At 43.7% G+C, this 22,760-nt stretch overlaps 1 protein-coding gene across 1 annotated transcript in view; it reads right to left on the reverse strand.

Moving 5' to 3' along the window:
- The window catches only part of LOC122945932 (bifunctional heparan sulfate N-deacetylase/N-sulfotransferase 3-like), a 550,006-nt gene that overhangs the window by 212,422 nt on the left and 314,824 nt on the right, over positions 1–22,760 (reverse strand). The window contains exon 5 of the mRNA XM_044305192.1: positions 19,481–19,609. Within this exon, the coding sequence (XP_044161127.1) occupies positions 19,481–19,609 (129 nt within the window). The remainder of the gene's footprint in view (positions 1–19,480; positions 19,610–22,760) is intronic.

Consider the following 22,760-nt stretch of genomic DNA (forward strand, 5'->3'; position numbering starts at 1 on the left):
TACATCAATATAAATCGCAATGTTATCTAGGTTTACTAACAGGAACTGGTATACGACCGTATTTGTATGTGTGTATATATACATATAGGTTTAGAGAGATATATATCTATATCTGTACAATATCTCAGAGAACTAGGGCCAATAGTATAGTGATCAAAGTATTTTGTATATACCAAAAATACCTATACAATACACCTACATGCATACCTAGACATTTATGCACTATTTATATTTATTATCTATTCACCATTACTATTATCGTTCCCCTACTAGCTATTATTTTATGAATTTACATATTGGATTCCATATTATAATACAAACCGTATTCCCAAAAAGTTGGGACACTAAACAAATTGTGAATAAAAACTGAATGCAATGATGTGGAGATGGCAAATGTCAATATTTTATTTGTAATAGAACGTAGATGACAGATCAAACGTTTAATCCAAGTAAATGTATCATTTCAAAGGAAATATACATTGATTCAAATTTTCACGGTGTCAACAAATCCCAAAAAAGTTGGGACAAGTGGAAGGCTGAAAAGTCAGCCTGAATTTGTGGGAGGGGCATCTTACCTTTTTAAGCTCCAGCCCCCAGCTCCTCAGGGCGCTTCTGTTCACATTCTGGATGAGGAGTCGCTTGCTCTAGTACTGCATCCATGCACGTCGTGAGTAGCTTTCATCTGGTTCATTTCGTTTCGTTGTCATACACTGCCGTCACGTCTTCAGGAGAGGTAATTCTGTGCAAACAATGCGCCACAAGGGCTCCATCAGCCACGGTCACATACCCCCGGCTCCCTGAGTCGGCATGCATTCCAGCGTGGAACGCATGCCGATACACATTTCTGCCCCAAATTGTTTCTTGTCTCTCTTTCCTTGGTTCCCTCCTGTGTTCCCCTCCAACTCCCCCCCGAGACAGCAGGGGGGGCAGGGTCTGGCCCGCGGGTCCCCCTCTCCACACGGCCCCCCCCCGTCCTCACCTCAGGCTCCGCTGCAGGCCGGCGTGCGTTCCAGCTTGGAGCGCACGCCGGAATCCCTCGGCCAGGCCTGGGCCTGGTCACGTGTTCGGCGTGCGTTCCAGCTTGGAGCGCACGCCGGAATCCCTCGGCCAGGCCTGGGCCTGGTCACGTGTTCGGCGTGCGTTCCAGCTTGGAGCACACGCCGGAGTGCTTCCGTCAGGCCTGAGCCCATAAAAGTACATTAGAAACTCTGTCAAGAAAAATCACTATGCACCATGACACATTGCTCAAGAGAATAAAGCACAAATCTATTGGGTCTCATTTTCCTGTGGATTCTTCCTCATGATAGACACAGGCTATTAGCAGATGTTTGTTAATGTATATAAATTCACAGTGTAGAATGATTTCACTTTGTTCTACGACACAGAAGCTTGTGTCCATGCTGCTGAAATCTGAATCCTGGAGAATATATTTTAATGTATTTAGTGTTCCCATTAGGTCTACTGCCCCCAGGCTGGCTCCCCCTTCAAACAGGCCACACGCGGCAAGCAGGGGTATCTAGCCCCCGGGCAACGACGGCCCATGCCCTCAAAAAAACAAAAAATATATATAAATTAAATTTAAAAAAAAAAAAAACATATAAATAAATAAAAAATATATATATATACAAATTAATCGGTAGGTTCCAATCACCAGCCATTTCATACGCACTCCCGCCGTGCGGCAGCGGGAGCAAGGCAAGTCATCCTCGGTTCCTCATTCAGGGGGAGGGCCCCGGGGTCCCCGCTGGGCTGGAAGGGACCTAGGTCAGCACGGTGTTCAAAAAAAACAAAAAAAAAACAAAAAAAAAAAACAAAAAAAAAAAACGGGGGTCTCACCACAAGTAGGCCAGGCCATCATTGCACGCCATACCCATTCAGCGGTCACCAAACGCTCACTGCAGTCATCTACTCTATGGGGGCGACAGTGCCATATGTTATATGTATGTACTTCACGTTATATACTGCTGTCTCATCTACTACCTACTTCTATCTCCTGGATCACCCAGGCTCACACCTACTTCTGTCTCCTGGATCGCCCAGGCTCATACCTACTTCTGTCTCCTGGATCGCCCAGGCTCATACCTACCACTGCCTCCTGGATCGCCCAGGCACGCACCTACCTCTGCCTCCTGGATCGCCCAGGCACGCACCTACCTCTGCCTCCTGGATCGCCCAGGCACGCACCTACCTCTGCCTCCTGGATTGCCCAGGCACGCACCTACCTCTGCCTCCTGGATCGCCCAGGCACGCACCTACCTCTGCCTCCTGGATCGCCCAGGCACGCACCTACCTCTGTCTCCTGGTTCGTCCAGGCTCACACCTACCTCTACCTCCTGGATCGTCAGGCTCAAACCTACCTCTGTCTCCTGGTTCGCCAGGCTCATACCTACCTCTGCCTCCTGGATCGCCCAGGCACGCACCTGCCTCTGTCTCCTGGATCACCCAGGCTCATACCTACTGCTGTCTCCTGGATCGCCCAGGCTCATACCTACCTCTATCTCCTGGTCACCCAGTCCCGTCACCCTCCTCAGTTATGTTCTCTTTTTCCTTCCGAACCTTACGATTTGCCTCTCAGGAACGTGTCCTGATCGTTCACTTGTGCGACATTTGGATCAAGGTCAGGTGACCCAACACATCAGTTCAGGTAGTAGCCTCTAAGCCAGGTACGTTGCCCAGACCGACTCAAGCCTTCTCGTAGGCACCAGTCGTTCTACGTTCTGATAACATATAGTTATTCGGGACCATTTCTTTCTTTACAGGTTTAAGCATGTCACATGCTTCTGACATGGAGGACACCATGTCTCTCCCTGGAACGTCCGTCTCAGGCCAGCCGGGCAACACGTCCCTGAGAAGCTGGACGGTTCCCAGGCTCATCGCGGAACTCAATAGACGGGGCATTCCTCACCCGGCCTCTACCCGCAAAGCAGAGTTATACAAGCGGTTGATGACCACCCCGGGTCCGTCGGGCGTCCAGCCGGGCACCACGGACACCCAACAGTCTTTGAGGCATCTGCAAGCCACCATTGACTCCTTGGTCGGCATGGTGACTGATGCCCAGTCCAGGGTTTCGGTACTGGAGTCCCGGGCCCCGACCCCTCCCCCGCAGGCTCCCCACCCTCCGGCCGAGTCCGTGGTTCCTCAGACGGCCTCCGTAGGTACGGCCATTTTCACTCCCAGGGTGGCCCCGGCTCATTTCATCCCGGACGGCATTAAGAAGGATATTCTGGCGGGAAAAGACGTGAACTTGGCGTCCATCCTTATCGCCTCACAGGACCTCCCTGAGAACAGGGTCATCAACTGTGGTGACGTCTCCCTTGTCCTGAGGGCCAAGGACGCAAGGCTGAACCGAAAGCTCACCATCCCGGAATTTGTTTTGGCGTTCAGCCTGTTCAGGGATATTGTGTGCTCGGCCCAGCCCACAAGAAGGGAGGAACTAGATTCCTACCTCTATCTGGTCACCGATCTGGGGTAAGTACGGTGGCGCGTCATTCTATAACTATCACCGCTCCTTCTCTGCGAAGGCTGCGGCTGCCCTGGCTCAATTCCAGTTCGTCACCAATTGGGCGAATATAGACATGGAATTGTTCTGTCGCCACTTTGCGGGTCTCAGGGCCCCGTCCTGCTCAGGGTGCCAGTCCATCTTCCATTCCATGGACTGGTGTCCGAACGCGGTCAACCCTGTCCAGGATAGGTCCCTGCCTGGTCCCTCAGGTCTCCAACTGGGCACCCCCGGAGTGGACAAACTGGGCAGGCCCATTGTGTACCTGGGCGAGAGCCAGGTCTGCAATAATTACAACATGAACGGTTGCGGTTTCAACAGTTGTAGGGCCCTCCATATCTGCTCCCAGTGTTTCAGGGCTCACCCACGTTCCGCCTGTCCCAAGAGGTCGGCGAAGCAGCTATGACTAGCCGACATTGACCTCGACCTCCTTGGAATTCTTCTGCAGGACCACCCCGACAGGGGGTTTGTGAAATTCTTGCTGTCCGGTTTCACAGAGGGATTTCACACGGGCCTCATCGCCCTGCCGCAGACGTCTTGGGAGGGCGGCAACCTGAGGTCGGCTTCTGAAGACCCAGCAGCGGTTGAGGAGTTGCTCCAAGTAGAAGTTGACAAAGGGTTCCTAATTGGTCCGCTTGAGTCGATACCGTTTCCTTCCTGGCGCATCAACCCCATTGGTCTGGTGTCCAAAAAAAAAATACAAATAAAAAAAGGTTAATATACGACCTGTCCGCGCCTCATGTCTCTGCCGTCCCCAGTCTCAACTCGCTCATCCCATCCGAGGAGTTCTCCATCAAATATTCCTCTATAGACGAAGCGATCAAAGATATAGTAAACTCCGGCAGGGGCTCCTGGTTGGCAAAAGCGGACATCTCAGACGCTTTCAAGCTCCTCCCCGTCAAACCGTACTTATGGGGTTACTACAGGCTTCAATGGGCCAATCGCTATTATTTTGCAAACAGGCTCACGTTTGGGTCGAAGAGTAGCCCTTGGTTGTTCGACCAATTTGCCAAGGCCCTGCACTGGATCCTCATTCACCATGGCGGATTACTAACGGTCATCCACTACCTTGATGACTTCCTGATCATCGAGGGTCCACAAGGCGGGTCGGGCAACCTGGCTACTCTTCTCCAGATTTTTTCCTGCCTGCAGGTCCGGATAGCCCATGCAAAGACTGAGGGCCCCGCCCATAGGGTGACGTTCCTCGGCATCACCCTGGATTCCATCCGGATGGAGGCCAGCCTCCCGGAGGAAAAACTGGCGAGTTGCCGTGCGGCAATTTCCCACGCCATGTCCGTGGGCTATCTGTCTAGGGTGGAGCTCCAGTCCCTGCTGGGGCGTTTCAACTTCGCCTCCAGAATTATGCCCCAGGGCAGGGCTTTCACCGCCAGGGCGGACTTGGCCATGTGGTCCCTGTTTCTATCCTCCTGGAACGGGATCTCCCTTTTTGTACCATCATGGGCACCGTCATACCCCACCGTTTTCTCGGACGCCACTGCGTCCCGGGGGTATGCCGCTATTTTTGGGTCCCATTGGATGGCTGGCCAGTGGCCCGTAGAAATCTGGTCAGTCGCCGAAAATCAGAATTCATCTTCCCTCCTGGAGCTCTACCCCATCGTGGCGGCAGCCCAGGTATGGGGTCACCGCTGGGCGAACACACCGGTGATGTTCATCACCGATAACCAAGCGTTGGTGGACATCATCACAAAAGGTCGGGCTAAATCCCCCAGGATCATGTCCCTCCTGCGCAGAGTAGTTTGGCTCTCCCTCACTTATAATTTCCATGTGTTCTGCAGTCATATCCCGGGGGTCGAGAACGTGGCGGCAGATGCCCTGTCCCGATTTAATTTCCCCCTCTTTTTTCAGGTGCTGCCAGGAGCGGACCCCTCGGGGTTCCCCCTTCCGGTCTTCCAGTCCCTAGTGATGGACTAGAGTCCCTCTTTGCCCACGCCAGGAACCTGGTTCAGCACTCCCTCTCCTCCAATACCGTCAGGAACTACCGAGCCGGTGTCAAGGTTTACGAAGGTTTCGCCAGGTCTCACCCGCAAGGTGGCTTAGACGATGTCTCCTACACCCTGGCGTTCATAGCCCACTGTCACCGCAACCTCAGGCTGTCATTCAACACCATCAAGCTATACCTAGCGGGGATACAGCACTGCGCTATGCTTCATAACTCAAATGGAGGCTCCATCTTTTCAGTGCAAGCAGTAAAAGCTGCCCTTAGGGGGATCCAGAAGTGCGAGGTCGTCCCTCCCGCCCGTAGGCAGCCTGTCTCCGGCGAGATGTTCAGGCGACTCTCGTCCGCGCTGGATGGACTTCCTTTTGGCCACTCCCCTAGTTTGATCATTAAGGCAGCCATGTATCTCGTGTTTTACGGGTTCCTCAGGCCAGGTGAGTTCACCAGCACCTCCCCCCAGGGGTTGCAGGTGCGACAGTTGCCCTGGGCCCATGACCATTTTGTCCTCTGGCTCCCTTCCACGAAGGCCAATCAGCATGGACCACCCTCGGAGGTTAGGTTCTTTAAAACCTCCAACGATTGGTGCCCAGTCATGGTCCTCCGTCAACTGCTAGCCCTGTTGCAGGATGCCTCCCCAGAGGCCCCGCTGCTTCCTTGGCGTGGGGGGCCCCTGACGTCAATCCAGTTTGTGTCCCACATTAGAACGCTGGCCTCAGGTCTCGGTTATAACCCGCTGGCCTTCACAGGACACTCGCTCCGCATCGGAGCAGCGTCCTCCGCATCGAAAAACGGGGTCCCGGCGCACGTGATTAAATGCATGGGTAGGTGGCGCTCTTCTTGCTTCACGAGATACATCCTGAACCCGCATGTTGAGATTTCCCAGGCATTTTGTAACCTTGTTCTCTGAGTGGCATTAAAGGCTTTCGTCACTACTCTGCTCTCCTCGTTTATTTTTGCCCACTACTAGGCTTACCCTCGCTCCTGGCTTCCGGCACAACACAGCCAGCTAGGTCAGGGGAAGCGCTTCACCCACTCATCACAGTTAAGCCTCTCCCATAAGTAGCAATAAGAGGCTGGAAAAAGTAAATTTGAGCATAACAAAGAGCTGAAAGACCAATTAACACTAATTAGGTCAATGGGCAACATGATTGGGTATAAAAAGAGCTTCTCAGAGTGGCAGTGTTTCTCAGAAGCCAAGATGGGTAGAGGATCACCAATTCCCATAATGTTGCGCAGAAAGATAGTGGAGCAATATCAGAAAGGTTTTACCCAGCGAAAAATTGAAAAGACTTTGCATCTATCATCATCAACTGTGCATAACATTATCAAAAGATTCAGAGAATCTGCAACAATCTCTGTGCGTAAGGGTCAAGGCCGTAAAACCATACTGGATGCCCGTGATATCCGGGCCCTTAAACGACACTGCACCACAAACAGGAATGCTACTGTAAAGGAAATCACAGAATGGGCTCAGGAATACTTCCAGAAACCATTGTCAGTGAACACAATCCACCGTGCCATCCGCCGTTGCCAGCTGAAACTCTACAGTGCAAAGAAGAAGCCATTTCTAAGCAAGATCCACAAGCTCAGGCATTTTCACTGGGCCAGGGATCATTTAAAATGGAGTGTGGCAAAATGGAAGACTTTTCTGTGGTCAGACGAGTCACGATTTGAAGTTCTTTTTGGAAATCTGGGACACCATGTCATCCGGACCAAAGAGGACAAGGACAACCCAAGTTGTTATCAACGCTCAGTTCAGAAGCCTGCATCTCTGATGGTATGGGGTTGCATGAGTGCGTGTGGCATTTGCAGCTTGTATGTCTGGAAAGGCACCATCAATGCAGAAAAATATATTCAGGTTCTAGAACAACATATGCTCCCATCCAGACGTCATCTCTTTCAGGGAAGACCCTGTATTTTTCAACAAGATAATGCCAGACCACATTCTGCATCAATCACAACATCATGGCTGCGTACGAGAAGGATCCGGGTACTGAAATGGCCAGTCTGCAGTCCAGATCTTTCACCTATAGAGAACATTTGGCGCATCATAAAGAGGAAGGTGCAACAAAGAAGGGCCAAGACGATTGAACAGTTAGAGGCCTGTATTAGACAAGAATGGGAGAGCATTCCAATTTCTAAACTTGATAAAACTGGTCTCCTTGGTCCCCAGACGTCTGTTGAGTGTTGTAAGAAGAAGGGGAGATGCCACACAATGGTGAAAATGGCCTTGTCCCAACTTTTTAGGGATTTGTTGACACCATGAAATTCTAAATTCAACATATTTTTCACTTAAAATTGTACATTTTCTCAGTTTAAACTTTTGCTCTGTGATTTATGTTTTATTCTGAATAAAATATTAGAAGTTGGCACCTCCACATCATTGCATTCAGTTTTTATTCACGATTTGTATAGTGTCCCAACTTTTTTGGAATCCGGTTTGTATATATATATACCTGTTCTGAATGTATCTTGATATATATGTGTCAAAAAAATCCTTGCCATACAACCCTACTTCATTGGAGCATATCTTTCCATACAACCCTACCCCATTGGAGCATATCTAATACGTCCATATCAAACAAAAGAGATCAGTCTGAGACCCGTGGTCCATCCACCTATCGTATCCCAATTACAATAACATAAAGACAGGTATAAGACCACAACCACAGCATGAGTGGAACACTAATAGATGTTTCCATTTTAGCTTTATACAGGTTTTTATAAATATACCCTGTATTATATAATAGCTCTTTTATCATTTTAATTTATTTTTTTATCTATTTCCCCAATAAGACCACAGCTGGTCACAAGAATTTTAAACAGCACGATTTTTACTCTCCCACACAATATATAACTAACCGGTACATGACTGTAATTGCATATCATAGCTTGGCCCCATTCAAAACTAACGATGTCTTTTATATATATTAAAATCATGCCACCTCCCCTGGGAATAAGGATTCAGAACCCCCAAGAAGCTACTGAATAAACTAACATTGAGAGCATAGCAAATATAAACACCAGCGCTACATCATACCGATCTGTGGACTGTGAGGACCTTAGTCTGAGAGATCGGGCAGTGCTGAGCTTCACAGTATGCAGGAGGAGCGGGGAGATCCTGCAAGAGTAACTGACAGCGAATCGCTGCATAGTAAAAGCTGGGAGCTGGGTATACTCTCAGCTCTCTGCAGAAGAATAACGTTCACTGCAGTACTGACCCTTAGTGAGAATGGAAGCGCCGCTGTAACACCAAACATATTACTATAAGCATCATGAAATGTATCATTAAATGTATCATTATGTGTATTATGAAATTTACTGTTGAAACAATGTATGTAATCATGCTATGAAGCGCTTGACCCTGCGTTACCCAGTCTGCACATCATAGAAAGTGTCAGACATCTAACACCATTTACCACTGATCACTGAAAGATACCGGCAATTAGCCTCATTATACTAAACACGCCCATCCCACCCTTGAACCTCCCCCAGTTTAACCCGCCAAAATAGCGTTTTAAATATCCCCATCACAAGTGAATCTTCATTCTGTATATTGTCCTGACGAAGAGGGCACTTCGCCCTTGAAACGGGTTGACTTTAAATAAAAAGAATCTTATTCATCTAAAGGATTGAATTCTATGCCTGCAGCGCCGGATAGTGGTCTGACAATTTTTAAGATTTTCTGATGTGAATGATGCCTCACACAAAAGGGCTCTTAGAAGACCTACGATTAAGAATTGTTGACTTGCATAAAGCTGGAAAGGGTTATAAAGTATAAAGTATCTCCAAAAGCCTTGCTGTTCATCAGTCCACAGTAAGACAAATTGTCTATAAATGGAGACAGTTCAGCTCTGCTGCTATTCTCCCTAGGAGTGTCCGTCCTGTAAAGATGACTGCAAGAGCACAGCGCAGACTGCTCAATGAGGTGAAGAAGAATCCTAGAGTGTCAGCTCAAGACTTACAAAAGTCTCTGGCATATGCTAACATCCCTGTTAGTGAATCTACGATACGTAAAACACTAAACAAGAATGGATTTCATGGCAGGATACCACAGAGGAAGCCACTGCTGTCCAAAAAAAACATTGCTGTATGTTTACAGTTTTCACAAGAGCACCTGTATGTTCCACAGCAGTACTGGCAAAATATTCTATGGACAGATGAAACCAAAGTTGAGTTGTTTGGAAGAAACACACAACACTATGTGTGGAGAAAAAGAGGCACAGCAGACCAACATCAAAACCTCATCCCAACTGTGAAGTATGGTGGTGGGGGCATCATGGTTTGGGGCTGCTTTCCTGCTTTAGGGCCTGGACGGATTGCTATAATCAAAGGAAAACAGAATGGCTTAAACAGAAGAAAATACAACTTCTGGAGTGGCCCAGTCATAGTCCTGAGCTCAACCCGATTGGGATGCTGTGGCATGACCTCAAGAAAGCTATTCACACCAGACATCCCAAGAATATGGCTGAACTGAAACAGTTCTGTAAAGAGGAATGGTCAAGAATTACTCCTGACTGTTGTGCACGTCTGATCTGCAACTACAGGAAACGTTTGGTTGAAGTTATTGCTGCCAAAGGAGGTTCAACCAGTTATTAAATCCAAGGGTTCACATACTTTTTCCACCTGCACTGTGAATGTTTACATGGTGTGTTCAATAAAAACATGGTAACATGTAATTCTTTGTGTGTTATTAGTTTAAGCAGACTGTGATTGTCTATTATGTAAAAAGAAATTCATCACCAGTCCGCAAAAATGCTGTGCTGCAGGTCCGAGAAGTGTTGTGGGGTCAATCACGCTTTAAGCAGATATAAATATAGAGTTCGGACCGCGCATGTCATCAAGGCCAGTATACAAACGTTTTTTTCTTTCTTCCTTCTCCTTTTTGAAAGAGAACCGGGGGCTGCAAATATCCTTTATATGGATATCCTGCAACTAATAAAAGTTAAGATAGTGTAAGTCCGTACGGCTATTTAACCTGCACTGCACAGATTATACTTACACAGCGCTATGTAAGCCAAGGCGTGTATGTGATATCCTCCGTAGCTGGTTGAATTTGTTCTGACGGAGATCCACGTTCACATGCAGTCACGCAGGGTCTAACCATGGACTTAATTCAGATATACCCCAGGTAAATATACGGTTATTTTCTTTTCTTAGAGGTTTCTGTGAATACAAGTAGCTCCTACAATAGTGAAGCTCCGATAGTTTTTGATTTAAAAATTTATTGGCACATACTCACAAACATGCTCTTAAAATTTGCATTTAAAATCCCAGCGTCTTAATCACTGCCCGATCCGGGTTTCACTCTTCGTGAGGGGCACACTTCATCTTTCCCTCCCCCTTCTTTTTATTTGGTAGGCTAGAGTTAATCAAGCATCTGATGTGCTACTCCAAACCACTTCTCTTATCACTACTTTAACCCTATACTTGCATCACCTAATCCTCAGGGGAAAAAAACGGCTGCTATTTGGTCCTAATTCACATGGAAATAATTGTTCTATCAGTTTCATGTTCTAATTTAACACGGCTTGCAGGTCAAAGTCTATATTCAGGCCCCCTGGTTGTAACGTGCATAATTCATATATCCACTTGCTTTCTTTTTTATTAATTTCTAGAAAACTTCCTCCCCTCCAATAATTTTGTACTGATTCCACCCCCATAAATTTTAGACCTTCTGGATTTTTTGGGTGGCATTTTTTATAATGAGCCGATACACCATGACTTTCAAGTCCTTTTTTAATATTTCTTATGTGCTCCTGCACACGGACCTTAAGGAGTCTAATGGTCCGTCCTACATACTGGAGGCCACAAGGGCACTCCAGTACATATACAACCCCTTTACTATGGCATGTCATCTCACCCACTAATTCCAACTGTTTGCCTTTTACAGTGCTCTTGATTATATTGCTATTTTGTGATCTTTCTGTTCTTTTTCTATTTTTGCAGGCAATGCAAAAACCACACCAATTAAAACAGTTTTTTATTTTTTTATTTTTATTTTTTATCTTCTGGTCTAGCACTATGTACTAGTTTATTTTGTAGATTGGGTGCTTTTTTGTAGATGACTAGCGGTTGTTCAGGAATCACAGGTCCGAGTACTGGGTAATTTTTCAGGATCGACCAATTTTTTTTAATTGCGTTTTTTAGTTCCCCAGAACATTGTGTGAACTGGGTTATGAACGAAAAACAGAAATCAATGGTCTTTTTTGATGTTTTTGGTTTATTCGGGGTTCCCTCTCGTTGTTTTGTTATATCTTCTATACATCTGTCTAAGTTATCATTCTCATATCCCTTTTCCAAGAACCGTTCTTTTATTATGTTACTCTGCCTTTTAAAAATAGCTGTATCAGTGCAGTTGCGGTGGATTCTCTGGACCTGTCCCTTCGGTATATTATGCAGCCAAGGGGCATAATGGCAGCTCGTTAGATCTATATACCCATTGACATCTGTGGGTTTAAAAAAGGTCTTAGTTTTGAGCTGTCCCTCTTCCACATATATGGTCAGGTCCAAAAAATCCACCGAAACCGCACTGACAGTGCTGGTGAAACTTAGGTTCCATTCTTTATTCTCTAATCCTGCAATGAAGGCCTCCAGCTGATTTTTTTCTCCCTCCCATATCACCAACCAGTCGTCTATATACCTTTTCCAGGTTTTTAAAGTCCCACTTTTTTTGAATTGGTTCATCTCGGGGTCAATATATTGTTTTTCCCACATGGTCATAAAAATGTTTGCAAAACTGGGGGCGAATTTCGCCCCCATCGCCGTTCCAACCTTCTGTAAATAATAGTGGTCCTTGAACCAGAAGTAATTATGTTCTAAACAGAATTCCACACAGCGTACTATAAAGTCTGCTTGTGTATTGGTCATATCAGGGTCATTGTACAGGGTTTCTTGTATTGCTTGTAATCCTAATTTTTTTGGTATGATAGTATACAGGGAGGACACGTCGATGGTAGCCATCCACGTGTTCTCCCCAACCACCTGCAATTCTTTTATCATTTTAACCACACTGCCACTATCCTTCAAATAAGAAGGTGCTAGTGGTACATATTTTTGCAAAAAAATTATCTATATACTCCGTAGTTCTGCTGGTGAGGGAATTAATCCCTGACACTATGGGTCTATCGGGGGGATTTGTATCACTTTTGTGAATTTTCGGCAGTATATAGATAATTGGGGTCATAGGTTCCTTTATGTTCAAATATTCTATTTCCTTTTTATTAAGTATGCCTTTGTCTCCTCCATATTTAACCAATTTATGGGGGTGGAATCAGTACAAAATCATTGGAGGGGAGGAAGTTTTCTAGAAAAAATTAATAAAAAAGAAAGCAAGTGGATATATGAATTATGCACGTTACAACCAGGGGGCCTGAATGTAGACTTTGACCTGCAAGCCGTGTTAAATTAGAACATGAAACTGATAGAACAATTATTTCCATGTGAATTAGGACCTAATAGCAGCCGTTTTTTTCCCCTGAGGATTAGGTGATACAAGTATAGGGTTAAAGTAGTGATAAGAGAAGTGGTTTGGAGTAGCACATCAGATGCTTGATTAACTCTAGCCTACCAAATAAAAAGAAGGGGGAGGGAAAGATGAAGTGTGCCCCTGACGAAGCTCAAGGAGTGAAACAATTATTTCCATGTGAATTAGGACCTAATAGCAGCCGTTTTTTTCCCCTGAGGATTAGGTGATACAAGTATAGGGTTAAAGTAGTGATAAGAGAAGTGGTTTGGAGTAGCACATCAGATGCTTGATTAACTCTAGCCTACCAAATAAAAAGAAGGGGGAGGGAAAGATGAAGTGTGCCCCTGACGAAGCTCAAGGAGTGAAACCCGGGTCGGGCAGTGATTAAGACGTGCGTGACTGCATGTGAACGTGGATTTCCTTCAGAACAAATTCAACCAGCTACGGAGGATATCACATACACGTCTTGGCTTACATAGCGCTGTGTAAGTATAATCTGTGCAGTGCAGGTTAAATAGCCGTACGGACTTACACTATCTTAACTTTTATTAGTTGCAGGATATCCATATAAAGGATATTTGCAGCCCCCGGTTCTCTTTCAAAAAGGAGAAGGAAGAAAGAAAAAAACGTTTGTATACTGGCCTTGATGACATGCGCGGTCCGAACTCTATATTTATATGTGATTGTCTATTGTTGTGACTTAGATGAAGATCAGATCACATTTTTTGACCAATTTGTGCAGAAATCCATATCATTCCAAAGGGTTCACATACTTTTTCTTGCAACTGTAGAAGCAGCTCTAATAGCAGTATACAAACTAAACATAAAACCTTCAATGACATAAAGCTTGTTTTTAAAAGAATATTTATTAGAATATGTAGCATCTACTGCTTAACAGCTACAGTATGTGTGATGAAAAGCAAAATAACATAACATTCACTAGAGTCTGTTCAGAACTATTAGAACCTATGCAGTTTCATCTGTAATCCTATCATGTAAGGATTATGTTCTGCAGTTTCCAAATGCCTAAAACAAGCTCTGTACAGACATTTCAGCTTGGAAGCCTGCAGAATTGTGAATACAGCTATGGACCACATTCTAAATTGTAATTCAGGACCATTATAAGAGATGCAATCCAAAGGTACGTGTCAATAAATTCTGTTAATAAACTCAAAAGTTTGAACAAGCCTTAATACTGATATGAATAAAAGGGAATGTTTCATCAGCAATTACATTTTTTCTCCTTTTTAAAACATTTTTGGTGATTTATTTTTTACATTTTAAGTCACTATTTAAAAAAAAATAATCCTGCAGTAGTCGCTCAAGACACTAAGCCTAACAATGCGTTGAGACATCCTGTTCTATAGAGATCACTTATCAGAAGTATCATCATGGGCAGGGATACAATGACAGATAATAGCTCTGTATTGTGATTCTCTATTCAGAATAGGTGATGGTTTCAGCACATCTACTCCACCACAGCATGCCACTCACCCATAGAGTCCCCTCCAGTCTGTTGTGTCTATGGCCCATGTGGTTGCTGTAAAGCATATCTCTAGGTGCTGTTAAGAGCACCTCAGGCAAAATGACTGCCCCATGCCCCAAACACATTAGAAAAAAAATATGTATGACACACTAGGTGACACTAGGTGAATACACTAGCTGACACATTTCCTTTATTTAAAAACCATTCTATAGTATGTTTTAGTATGCCATATAAAGTGAGGAACAGAAGTATTTGAACACCCTGGGATTTTTCAAGTTCTCCCACTTAGAAATCATAGAGGGGTCTGAAATTCACATTGTAGGTGCATTCACAGAATAAAAAATAAATAAAAAATCAGGAAATCACATTGTATGATTTCTAAAGAATTTATTTGTCTTGCACTGCTGAACATAAGTATTTGAACATCGAGAAACAGCAAGACTTCTGGCTCTCAAAGACCTGTTACTGTGCCTTTAAAAAGTCCACCTCTACTCCACTCATTAATCTTAGTAGCACCTGTCTGAGCTCTTTAAAGACCCCTGTCCATCCCACAGTGAGTCAGGCGCCAACTACTACCATGGGCAAGACCAAAGAGCTGTCAAAAGACACCAGAGACAAAATTGTGGACCTCCACAAGGCTGGAAAGGGCTACGGGGCAATTGCCATGCAGCTTGGTGAAAATAGATCAACTGTTGGAGCAATTGTTAGAAAATGGAAGCAGCTAAAGACGACTGTAAGTCTCCCTCAGACTGAGGCTCCATGCAAGATCTCACCTCGGGTATCACTGATGATAAGAAAGGTGAGGAATCAACCCAGAACTACAAGGGAGGAGCTGGTCAATGACATGAAGTGAGCTGGGACCACAGTTTCAAAGGTCACTGTCGGTAGAACACTACGCTGTCATGGTTTCAAATCATGGATTCCACTGAAGATTCCCCTGCTCAAGTCATCACATGTCCAGGCCCGTATGAAGTTTGCCAATGACCATCTAGATGATCCAGAGGAGGCATGGGAGAAAGTCATGTGGTTAGATGAGACCAAAGTAGAACTTTTTGGTCTAAACTTCACTCGTGCCATGTTTGGAGGAAAAAGAAGGATGATTTGCATCCCAAGAACACCATCCCTACTGTGAAGCATGGGGGTGGTAGCATCATGCTTTGGGAGTTATTTTCTGTGAAGGGGACAGGACGACTGCAGTGTATTAAAGAGAGGATGAATGAAGCCATTTATTGTGAGATTTTGAGCAACAACCTCCTTCCCTCAGTCAGAGCATTGAACATGGGTCGTGGCTGGGTCTTCCAACATGACAACGACCCGAAGCACACAGCCAGGATAACCAAGGAGTGGCTCCGTAAGAAGCATATATAACGGTTCTGGAGTGGCCTAGCCAGTCTCCAGACCTAAATCCAATAGAACATCTTTGGAGGGAGCTGAAACTCTGTGTTGCTCAGCGACAGCCCCGAAACCTGACAGATCTAGAGGAGATCTGTGTGGAGGAGTGGGCCAAAATCCCTGTTGCAGTGTGTGCAAACCTTGTCAAGAACTACAGGAAACGTTTGACCTCTGTAATTGCAAACAATGGCTTCTGTACCAAATATTAACACTGATTTTCACAGGTGTTTAAATATAGTTGCAAGAAAAAGTATGTGAACCCTTTAGAATAATATGGATTTCTGCACAAATTGGTCATAAAATGTGATCTGATCTTCATCTAAGTCACAGCAATAGACAATCACAGTCTACTTAAACTAATAACACACAAATAATTACCGTATTTTTCGCCCCATAAGACGCAATTTTTTCCCCAAAAAAATCGGGGGGAAATGCCCCTGCGTCTTATGGGGCGAATGCTGACAATTTAACATCGCTGGATGCGATGTAGCGTGAGCTGGGGCCGGGGGAGGGACTGGGAGGAGGAGCTGGGGGCCGGGAATAGCGGCGGGGCGGTGCAATCAATGTACTATAGCCCCGCCCCACCGCTCCGATATACTAATATTAAATGTCTTATTCGATTAAAATGTATTATATATGCCCCCTCACTCCTATATTGCTAATCATACCTTAAATCCTATTCCTAGGTGCTGTAATGCAGGCTGGGCGGGCGGCAGCGTAACTCCTTGATGTCATGTGCCTGCGCCGCCTACTTTATGAATGAAGCAGGCGGCGCAGGCAAGTGACGTCAGCGAGTGACGCGCCGGCCGCCCGGCCTGCATTACAGCACCTAGGAAAAGGATTTAAGGTTTGATTAGCAATATAGGAGTGAGGGGGCATATCTAATACAATTTAATTGAATAAGACATTTAATATTAGTATACAGGCGTCGGCGGCGGCGGGGGGGGGGCGTCGGCTATTGGATGATCGAGCTGATCCGTGGATGCCACTGTTATGGGCTGGGGGGCTGTGGATGGCACTGTTATGGGCTGGGGGGCTGTGGATGGCACTGTTATGGGGTGGGGGGTCTGTGGATGGCACATATGTAACAGTGCCACCCACAGATCCCCCCTGTAACAGTGCTATCCACAGATCCCCCCCCCTGTAACAGTGCCATCCACAGATCCCCCCCCATAACAGTGTGTCAGTCATCCACAGATCCCCCCCCATAACAGTGTCCGTCATCCACAGATCCCCCCATAACAGTGTCCGTCATCCACAGATCCCCCCATAACAGTGTCCGTCTTCCACAGATCCCCCCATAACAGTGTCCGTCTTCCACAGATCCCCCCATAACAGTGTCCGTCATCCACAGATCCCCCCATAACAGTGTCTGTCATCCACAGATCCCCCCATAACAGTGTCCGTCATCCACAGATCCCCCATAACAGTGTCCGTCATCCACAGATCCCCCCATAACAGTGTCCGTCATCCACAGATCCCCCCCATAACAGTGTCCGTCATCCACAGATCCCCCCATAACAGTGTCCGTCATCCACAGATCCCCCCATAACAGTGTCTGTCATCCACAGATCCCCCCATAACAGTGTCCTTCACAGATCCCCAGTAATAGTGCCACCCACAGACCACCATTAGTTCCAAACCCACCAAAAGCACACCTTTTGGTTAAAAATAATTTTTTTCTTATTTTCCTCCCCAAAAACCTAGGTGCGTCTTATGGGCCGGTGCGTCCTATAGGGCGAAAAATACGGTAAATGTTACCATGTTTTTATTGAACACACCATGTAAACGTTGTAAAGGAGTGGCCGTCCTGTAAAGATGACTGCAAGACCACAGTGAAGACTGCTCAATGAGGGGAAGAAGAATCCTAGAGTGTCAGCTAAAGACTTACACAAGTCTCTGGCATATGCTAACATCCATGTTAGCGAATCTACGATATGTAAAACACTAAACAAGAATGGATTTCATGGGAGGATATCACAGAGGAAGCCACTGCTGTCCAAATAAAACATTGCTGCACGTTTACAGTTTGCACAAGAGCACCTGGATGTTCCACAGCAGTACTGGCAAAATATTTTGTGGACAGATGAAACCAAAGTTGAGTTGTTTGGAAGAAACACACAACACTATGTGTGGAGAAAAAGAGGCACAGCACACCAACATCAAAACCTTATCCCAAATGTTAAGTATGATGGTGGGGGCATCATGGTTTGGGGCTGCTTTGCTGCCTGGATGGATTGCTATCATCGAAGGAAAAATTAATTCCCAAGTTTATCAAGTTATTTTGCAGGAGAACTTAAGGCCATCTGTCCACCAGCTGAAGCTCAACAGAAGATGGATGTTGCAACAGGACAACGACCCAAAGCATAGAAGAAAATCAACAGCAGAATGGCTTAAACAGAAGAAAGTACGCCTTCTGGAGTGGCCCAGTCAGAGTCCTGACCTCATCCTGATTGAGATGCTGTGGCATGACCTCAAGAAAGCGATTCACACCAGACATCCCAAGAATATTGCTGAACTGAAACAGTTCTGTAAAGAGGAATGGTCAAGAATTACCATTGTGCACGTCTGATCTGCAACTACAGGAAACGTTTGGTTGTAGTTATTGCTGCCAAAGGAGGTTCAACCAGTTATTATATCCGAAGTTTCACATACTTTTTCCACCTGCACTGTGAATGTTTACATGGTGTGTTCAATAAAAACATGGTAACATTTAATTCTTTGTGTGTTATTAGTTTAAGCAGACTGTGATTGTCTATTGTTGTGACTTAGATGAAGATCAGATCACATTTTATGACCAATTTGTGCAGAAATCCATATCATTCCAAAGGGTTCACATACTTTTTTTTGCAACTGTACTTATGTTCAGCATGCAAGACAAATAAATTCTTTAAAAATTATACAATGTGATTTCCCGATTTTTTATTTATTTATTATTATGTCTCTCAGAGTGGGAATGCGCCTACAATGTGAATTTTAGACCTCCTACATGAATTCTAAGTGGGAGAATTTGCAAAATACTTCCGTTCCTCACTGTTGTGGTACAAGAGATCCCATCTCACCTTCACATGGCAATGAATACTCTGGGAGCACAAAAGGCCTGGAGACAACTGGACAAACTCAATGTCAAATAGGGTCAAGCATGTCAAGAAGGATCCAAATAAAAATTCAGTCTTTATTATCCAAGGTTAAAAACTCCAGCTTGTGTCACAATATAATCTGAATAGTTTACATGTTTTTGATTAAAATAATACTTAAAGTGGTTATCTTGTCTAACCGTTATTAAGGCAAGATGAGACACAATCCACCACCACCTCCCGAAAGGCGCTCTGCTGTTTCAGTAGCTCTCATTGCTGCGCATGAGAGATACAGAAACAGTATAGCACAACAAGCTATGTTATTTCTGAGTTAGGGACCCAGCATAGCTTGCTGTGCTACGTTGTTTCAGCAGCTCTCATGCAAGGCAATGAAAGCTACTGTAGCAGCAATGGCAGTAGTAACGGCAAGTTGAGACAACCCCTTTAATCATAGCTAAAATGTTAAGGTTACATTGTAATTCAAGCAGAATTTTTTATTGATTCCTTCTCGACATGCCGGACCTTATTTAGTATGCTATATGGTATAACAGGCTATCATCTATGTTTTATTAATGATGAATATTAAAGTATATGTACTTACTGGATTCAGGACAAGTGTAAAAAAAAGTTCCCCTCCTTGTATGCTTCTATCTAGCTCAAGTGGACCTCCAGGGTACTCTTTATAGAAAATAGTATGTGTGAACAGACCACAAGTTTGCCGAGGAAGAACCTATTGAGAAATCATAATAAAAAATATACAAATTGTCAAATAACAGCACAATATTGACAACTTTGGCTCTAATAGTAACAAAAGATAACAACAGAGGTACTAATAATTCTTTATAGTCCCAATTTTTGTATTAATGTGTATGTATTCTTTTCATTTACTTTACATACATTTTTTTCAATGTTATCACTTGTTGAACATTACATTGAAAATAGGCCTAATATCAGATATCAATAAAATACCAAAACACATGTTTTTTTTTATAAAGTTGCATTAATCAGAAGTGTTCTCTCTCCCTAAATTGACATGCTAAACTAGAATAACACATTGAAATAGCCCAAAGCCAGTACCAGTCAATACTAGCTTTCATCCAGTTACTTTTCTACTTACACACAGTTACTTTCAGCATTTTCATTTTATGTACCAATATTTAAAGGTAATGTTGAGCACGAATATTCGAAAAGCTAATTATTATCTCGAATATCGCCACTTCGAAAATTCGTGAATATTTAGAATAAAGTGCTATATATTCGTTATATCGAATATCTGAACACATGATTCCTCCCTGCTTAAGTTGCTTGTGGGCAAATGACTCATTGGCCCACAAGCAAGAAGCAGGGAGGAATCATGTGTTCAGATATTCTAGAAACTAATATATAGCACTATATTCTATAGTGCTATATATTTGTTTTTGACCCACGCCTGTATTGATTGCGTAATATTCGCATATTACGCAATCATGACCTTGTCAATTTTCAAGCAAAACAAAGTATGTAGAATATAACGAATATTCGAATTCGCGAATATTCAACGAATATTCGACAAAATATTTGCGAAATATCACAAATTAGAATATGACCCCTGCCGCTTATCAATATTTAAAGGTACAATAATTCAAATTTTTTAAAACATCTGTCTATATTCAATAAGCAACCTTGTCGAGACTATACGAAACACTGTTTGCTCTTTACATGTGCTTATTTTTATGTACAGTGATCCCTTAGGATACAATGGCCCCAGGATACAATATTTTCAACATACAATGGTCTTTTCTGACCCATCGTAAGTTGAGACTAGACTCAACATACAATGTCTCAGACTCATATACAACCAATCTTATCCACTTCTCTGGTAAAATAGTTATATTAGTTACTAGTTAGCAGCTATTCCTGGCTGTTATATATAAGAACTTGTTTTATCTGACTTAGTTATCTGCTTATTTTTCTTAAATCTTCATTTTATTTTATCTTGGATGACATTTTGGGGCTATGGAGCTGATTATTCAAGTTACAATGGTTTCAACATACAATGGTCGTCCTGGAACCAATTAATATTGTAACTTAAGGGACCACTGTATTATAATGACAACTGCCTAGATATGATTTTATTGCCCAAAATAAAGGGTTAATTCAGTTTTAAACTAAATTAACTAATTGTACCAATGTACATATGATTCCTGCATCCCCCTTTTAAAATGGCCACAAGTACATTTACTTTTTATCTCATGAGGAGAGGATTCATTATATTTCTGCTTGTTTTATGCATCTTTTTATGTTGAATAGGTGTAACTGAAGAAAACAAAATTATGAAACAATAGAGAAGTTGGGAATTTCATTTTGAAATCCATGAACATCTCATTTGAAAAAGAGTCAACAAGGCTCCCAAATAACCCTTACTTTTATTAGTCTGTTTCTATTCTGCATTCTATAAGTGCAATCACTATATTTGTATTTCTTTTATGTGTAAAATACTTCACTATAAAGGCACAGGTCTCTCTTCATCCTTTTTATTTCCATTAAGACACAGGTAGATGCATATTTCTGTATATTACATAGAGAAAGTGAAATATGCAAACACTACTGCTTTTATAGTATCAGAGCAATATTCATAGATTGTAGATTTGCATACTATTAATGATGTGAGCACTTTTCCTTAACAAAATAAAAATAATAGCGCTTATGTCTGAATGATTGTTTTGAGGGAAAAAAAAAACTCTGAAGAATGAAGCAACATTTCTAATAACCAAAATGGAATAGTGATTATTAGGGAATTTGCAATATTTCGTGAATATTTGGTATTTTCTTGATCATGAAAAATTGGCAATGTAATATTCGCGAAATACAGGTGTGGGTCACTATAGCTACATTATTCAAGCTGCTAGAAGTTTCCTGAGACTGGAGAAAATGGTTGGCACGGCAGAACATTACAATAGCTTTATATGCCGATAGAGTGCTTGAATATATTCGCAATTGCAAAATCGGCACTAATTGTTCGAATATTTTGGAGTAATACGTGCAACTTCACATTTTAACAGGTCCGACTACTTATTAGTGATTGGTGCACTAAGTATTGTTGTGAACTTGTGACATGACAGCACTTTGTATGTATGTATGTAGCATATATATATATACAGTGGGATGCGAAAGTTTGGGCAACCTTGTTAATCGTCATGATTTTCCTGTATAAATCGTTAGTTGTTACGATAAAAAATGTCAGTTAAATCTATCATATAGGAGACACACACAGTGATATTTGAGAAGTAAAATGAAGTTTATTGGATTTACAGAAAGTATGCTATAATTGTTTAAACAAAATTAGGCTGGTGCATAAATTTGGGCACTGTTGTCATTTTATTGATTCCAAAACCTTTAGCACTAATTATTGGAACTCAAATTGGCTTGGTAAGCTCAGTGACCCCTGACCTACATACACAGGTGAATCCAATTATGAGAGAGTTTTTAAGGGGGTCAATTGTAAGTTTCCCTCCTCTTCTGAAGAGTAGCAACATGGGGGTCTCAAAACAACTCTCAAATGACCTGAAGACAAAGATTGTTCACCATCATGGTTTAGGGGAAGGATACAGAAAGCTGTCTCAGAGATTTCAGCTGTCTGTTTCCACAGTTAGGAACATATTGAGGAAATGGAAGACCACAGGCTCAGTTCAAGTTAAGGCTCGAAGTGGCAGACCAAGAAAAATCTCGGATAGACAGAAGCGACGAATGGTGAGAACAGTCAGAGTCAACCCACAGACCAGCACCAAAGACCTACAACATCATCTTGCTGCAGATGGAGTCACTGTGCATCATTCAACCATTCGGCACACTTTACACAAGGAGATGCTGTATGCAAGAGGGATGTAGAAGAAGCTTTTCTC

This window comes from Bufo gargarizans, chromosome 1 (genome assembly GCF_014858855.1).
Source record: "Bufo gargarizans isolate SCDJY-AF-19 chromosome 1, ASM1485885v1, whole genome shotgun sequence".
Taxonomy (NCBI): Eukaryota; Metazoa; Chordata; class Amphibia; order Anura; family Bufonidae; genus Bufo; species Bufo gargarizans.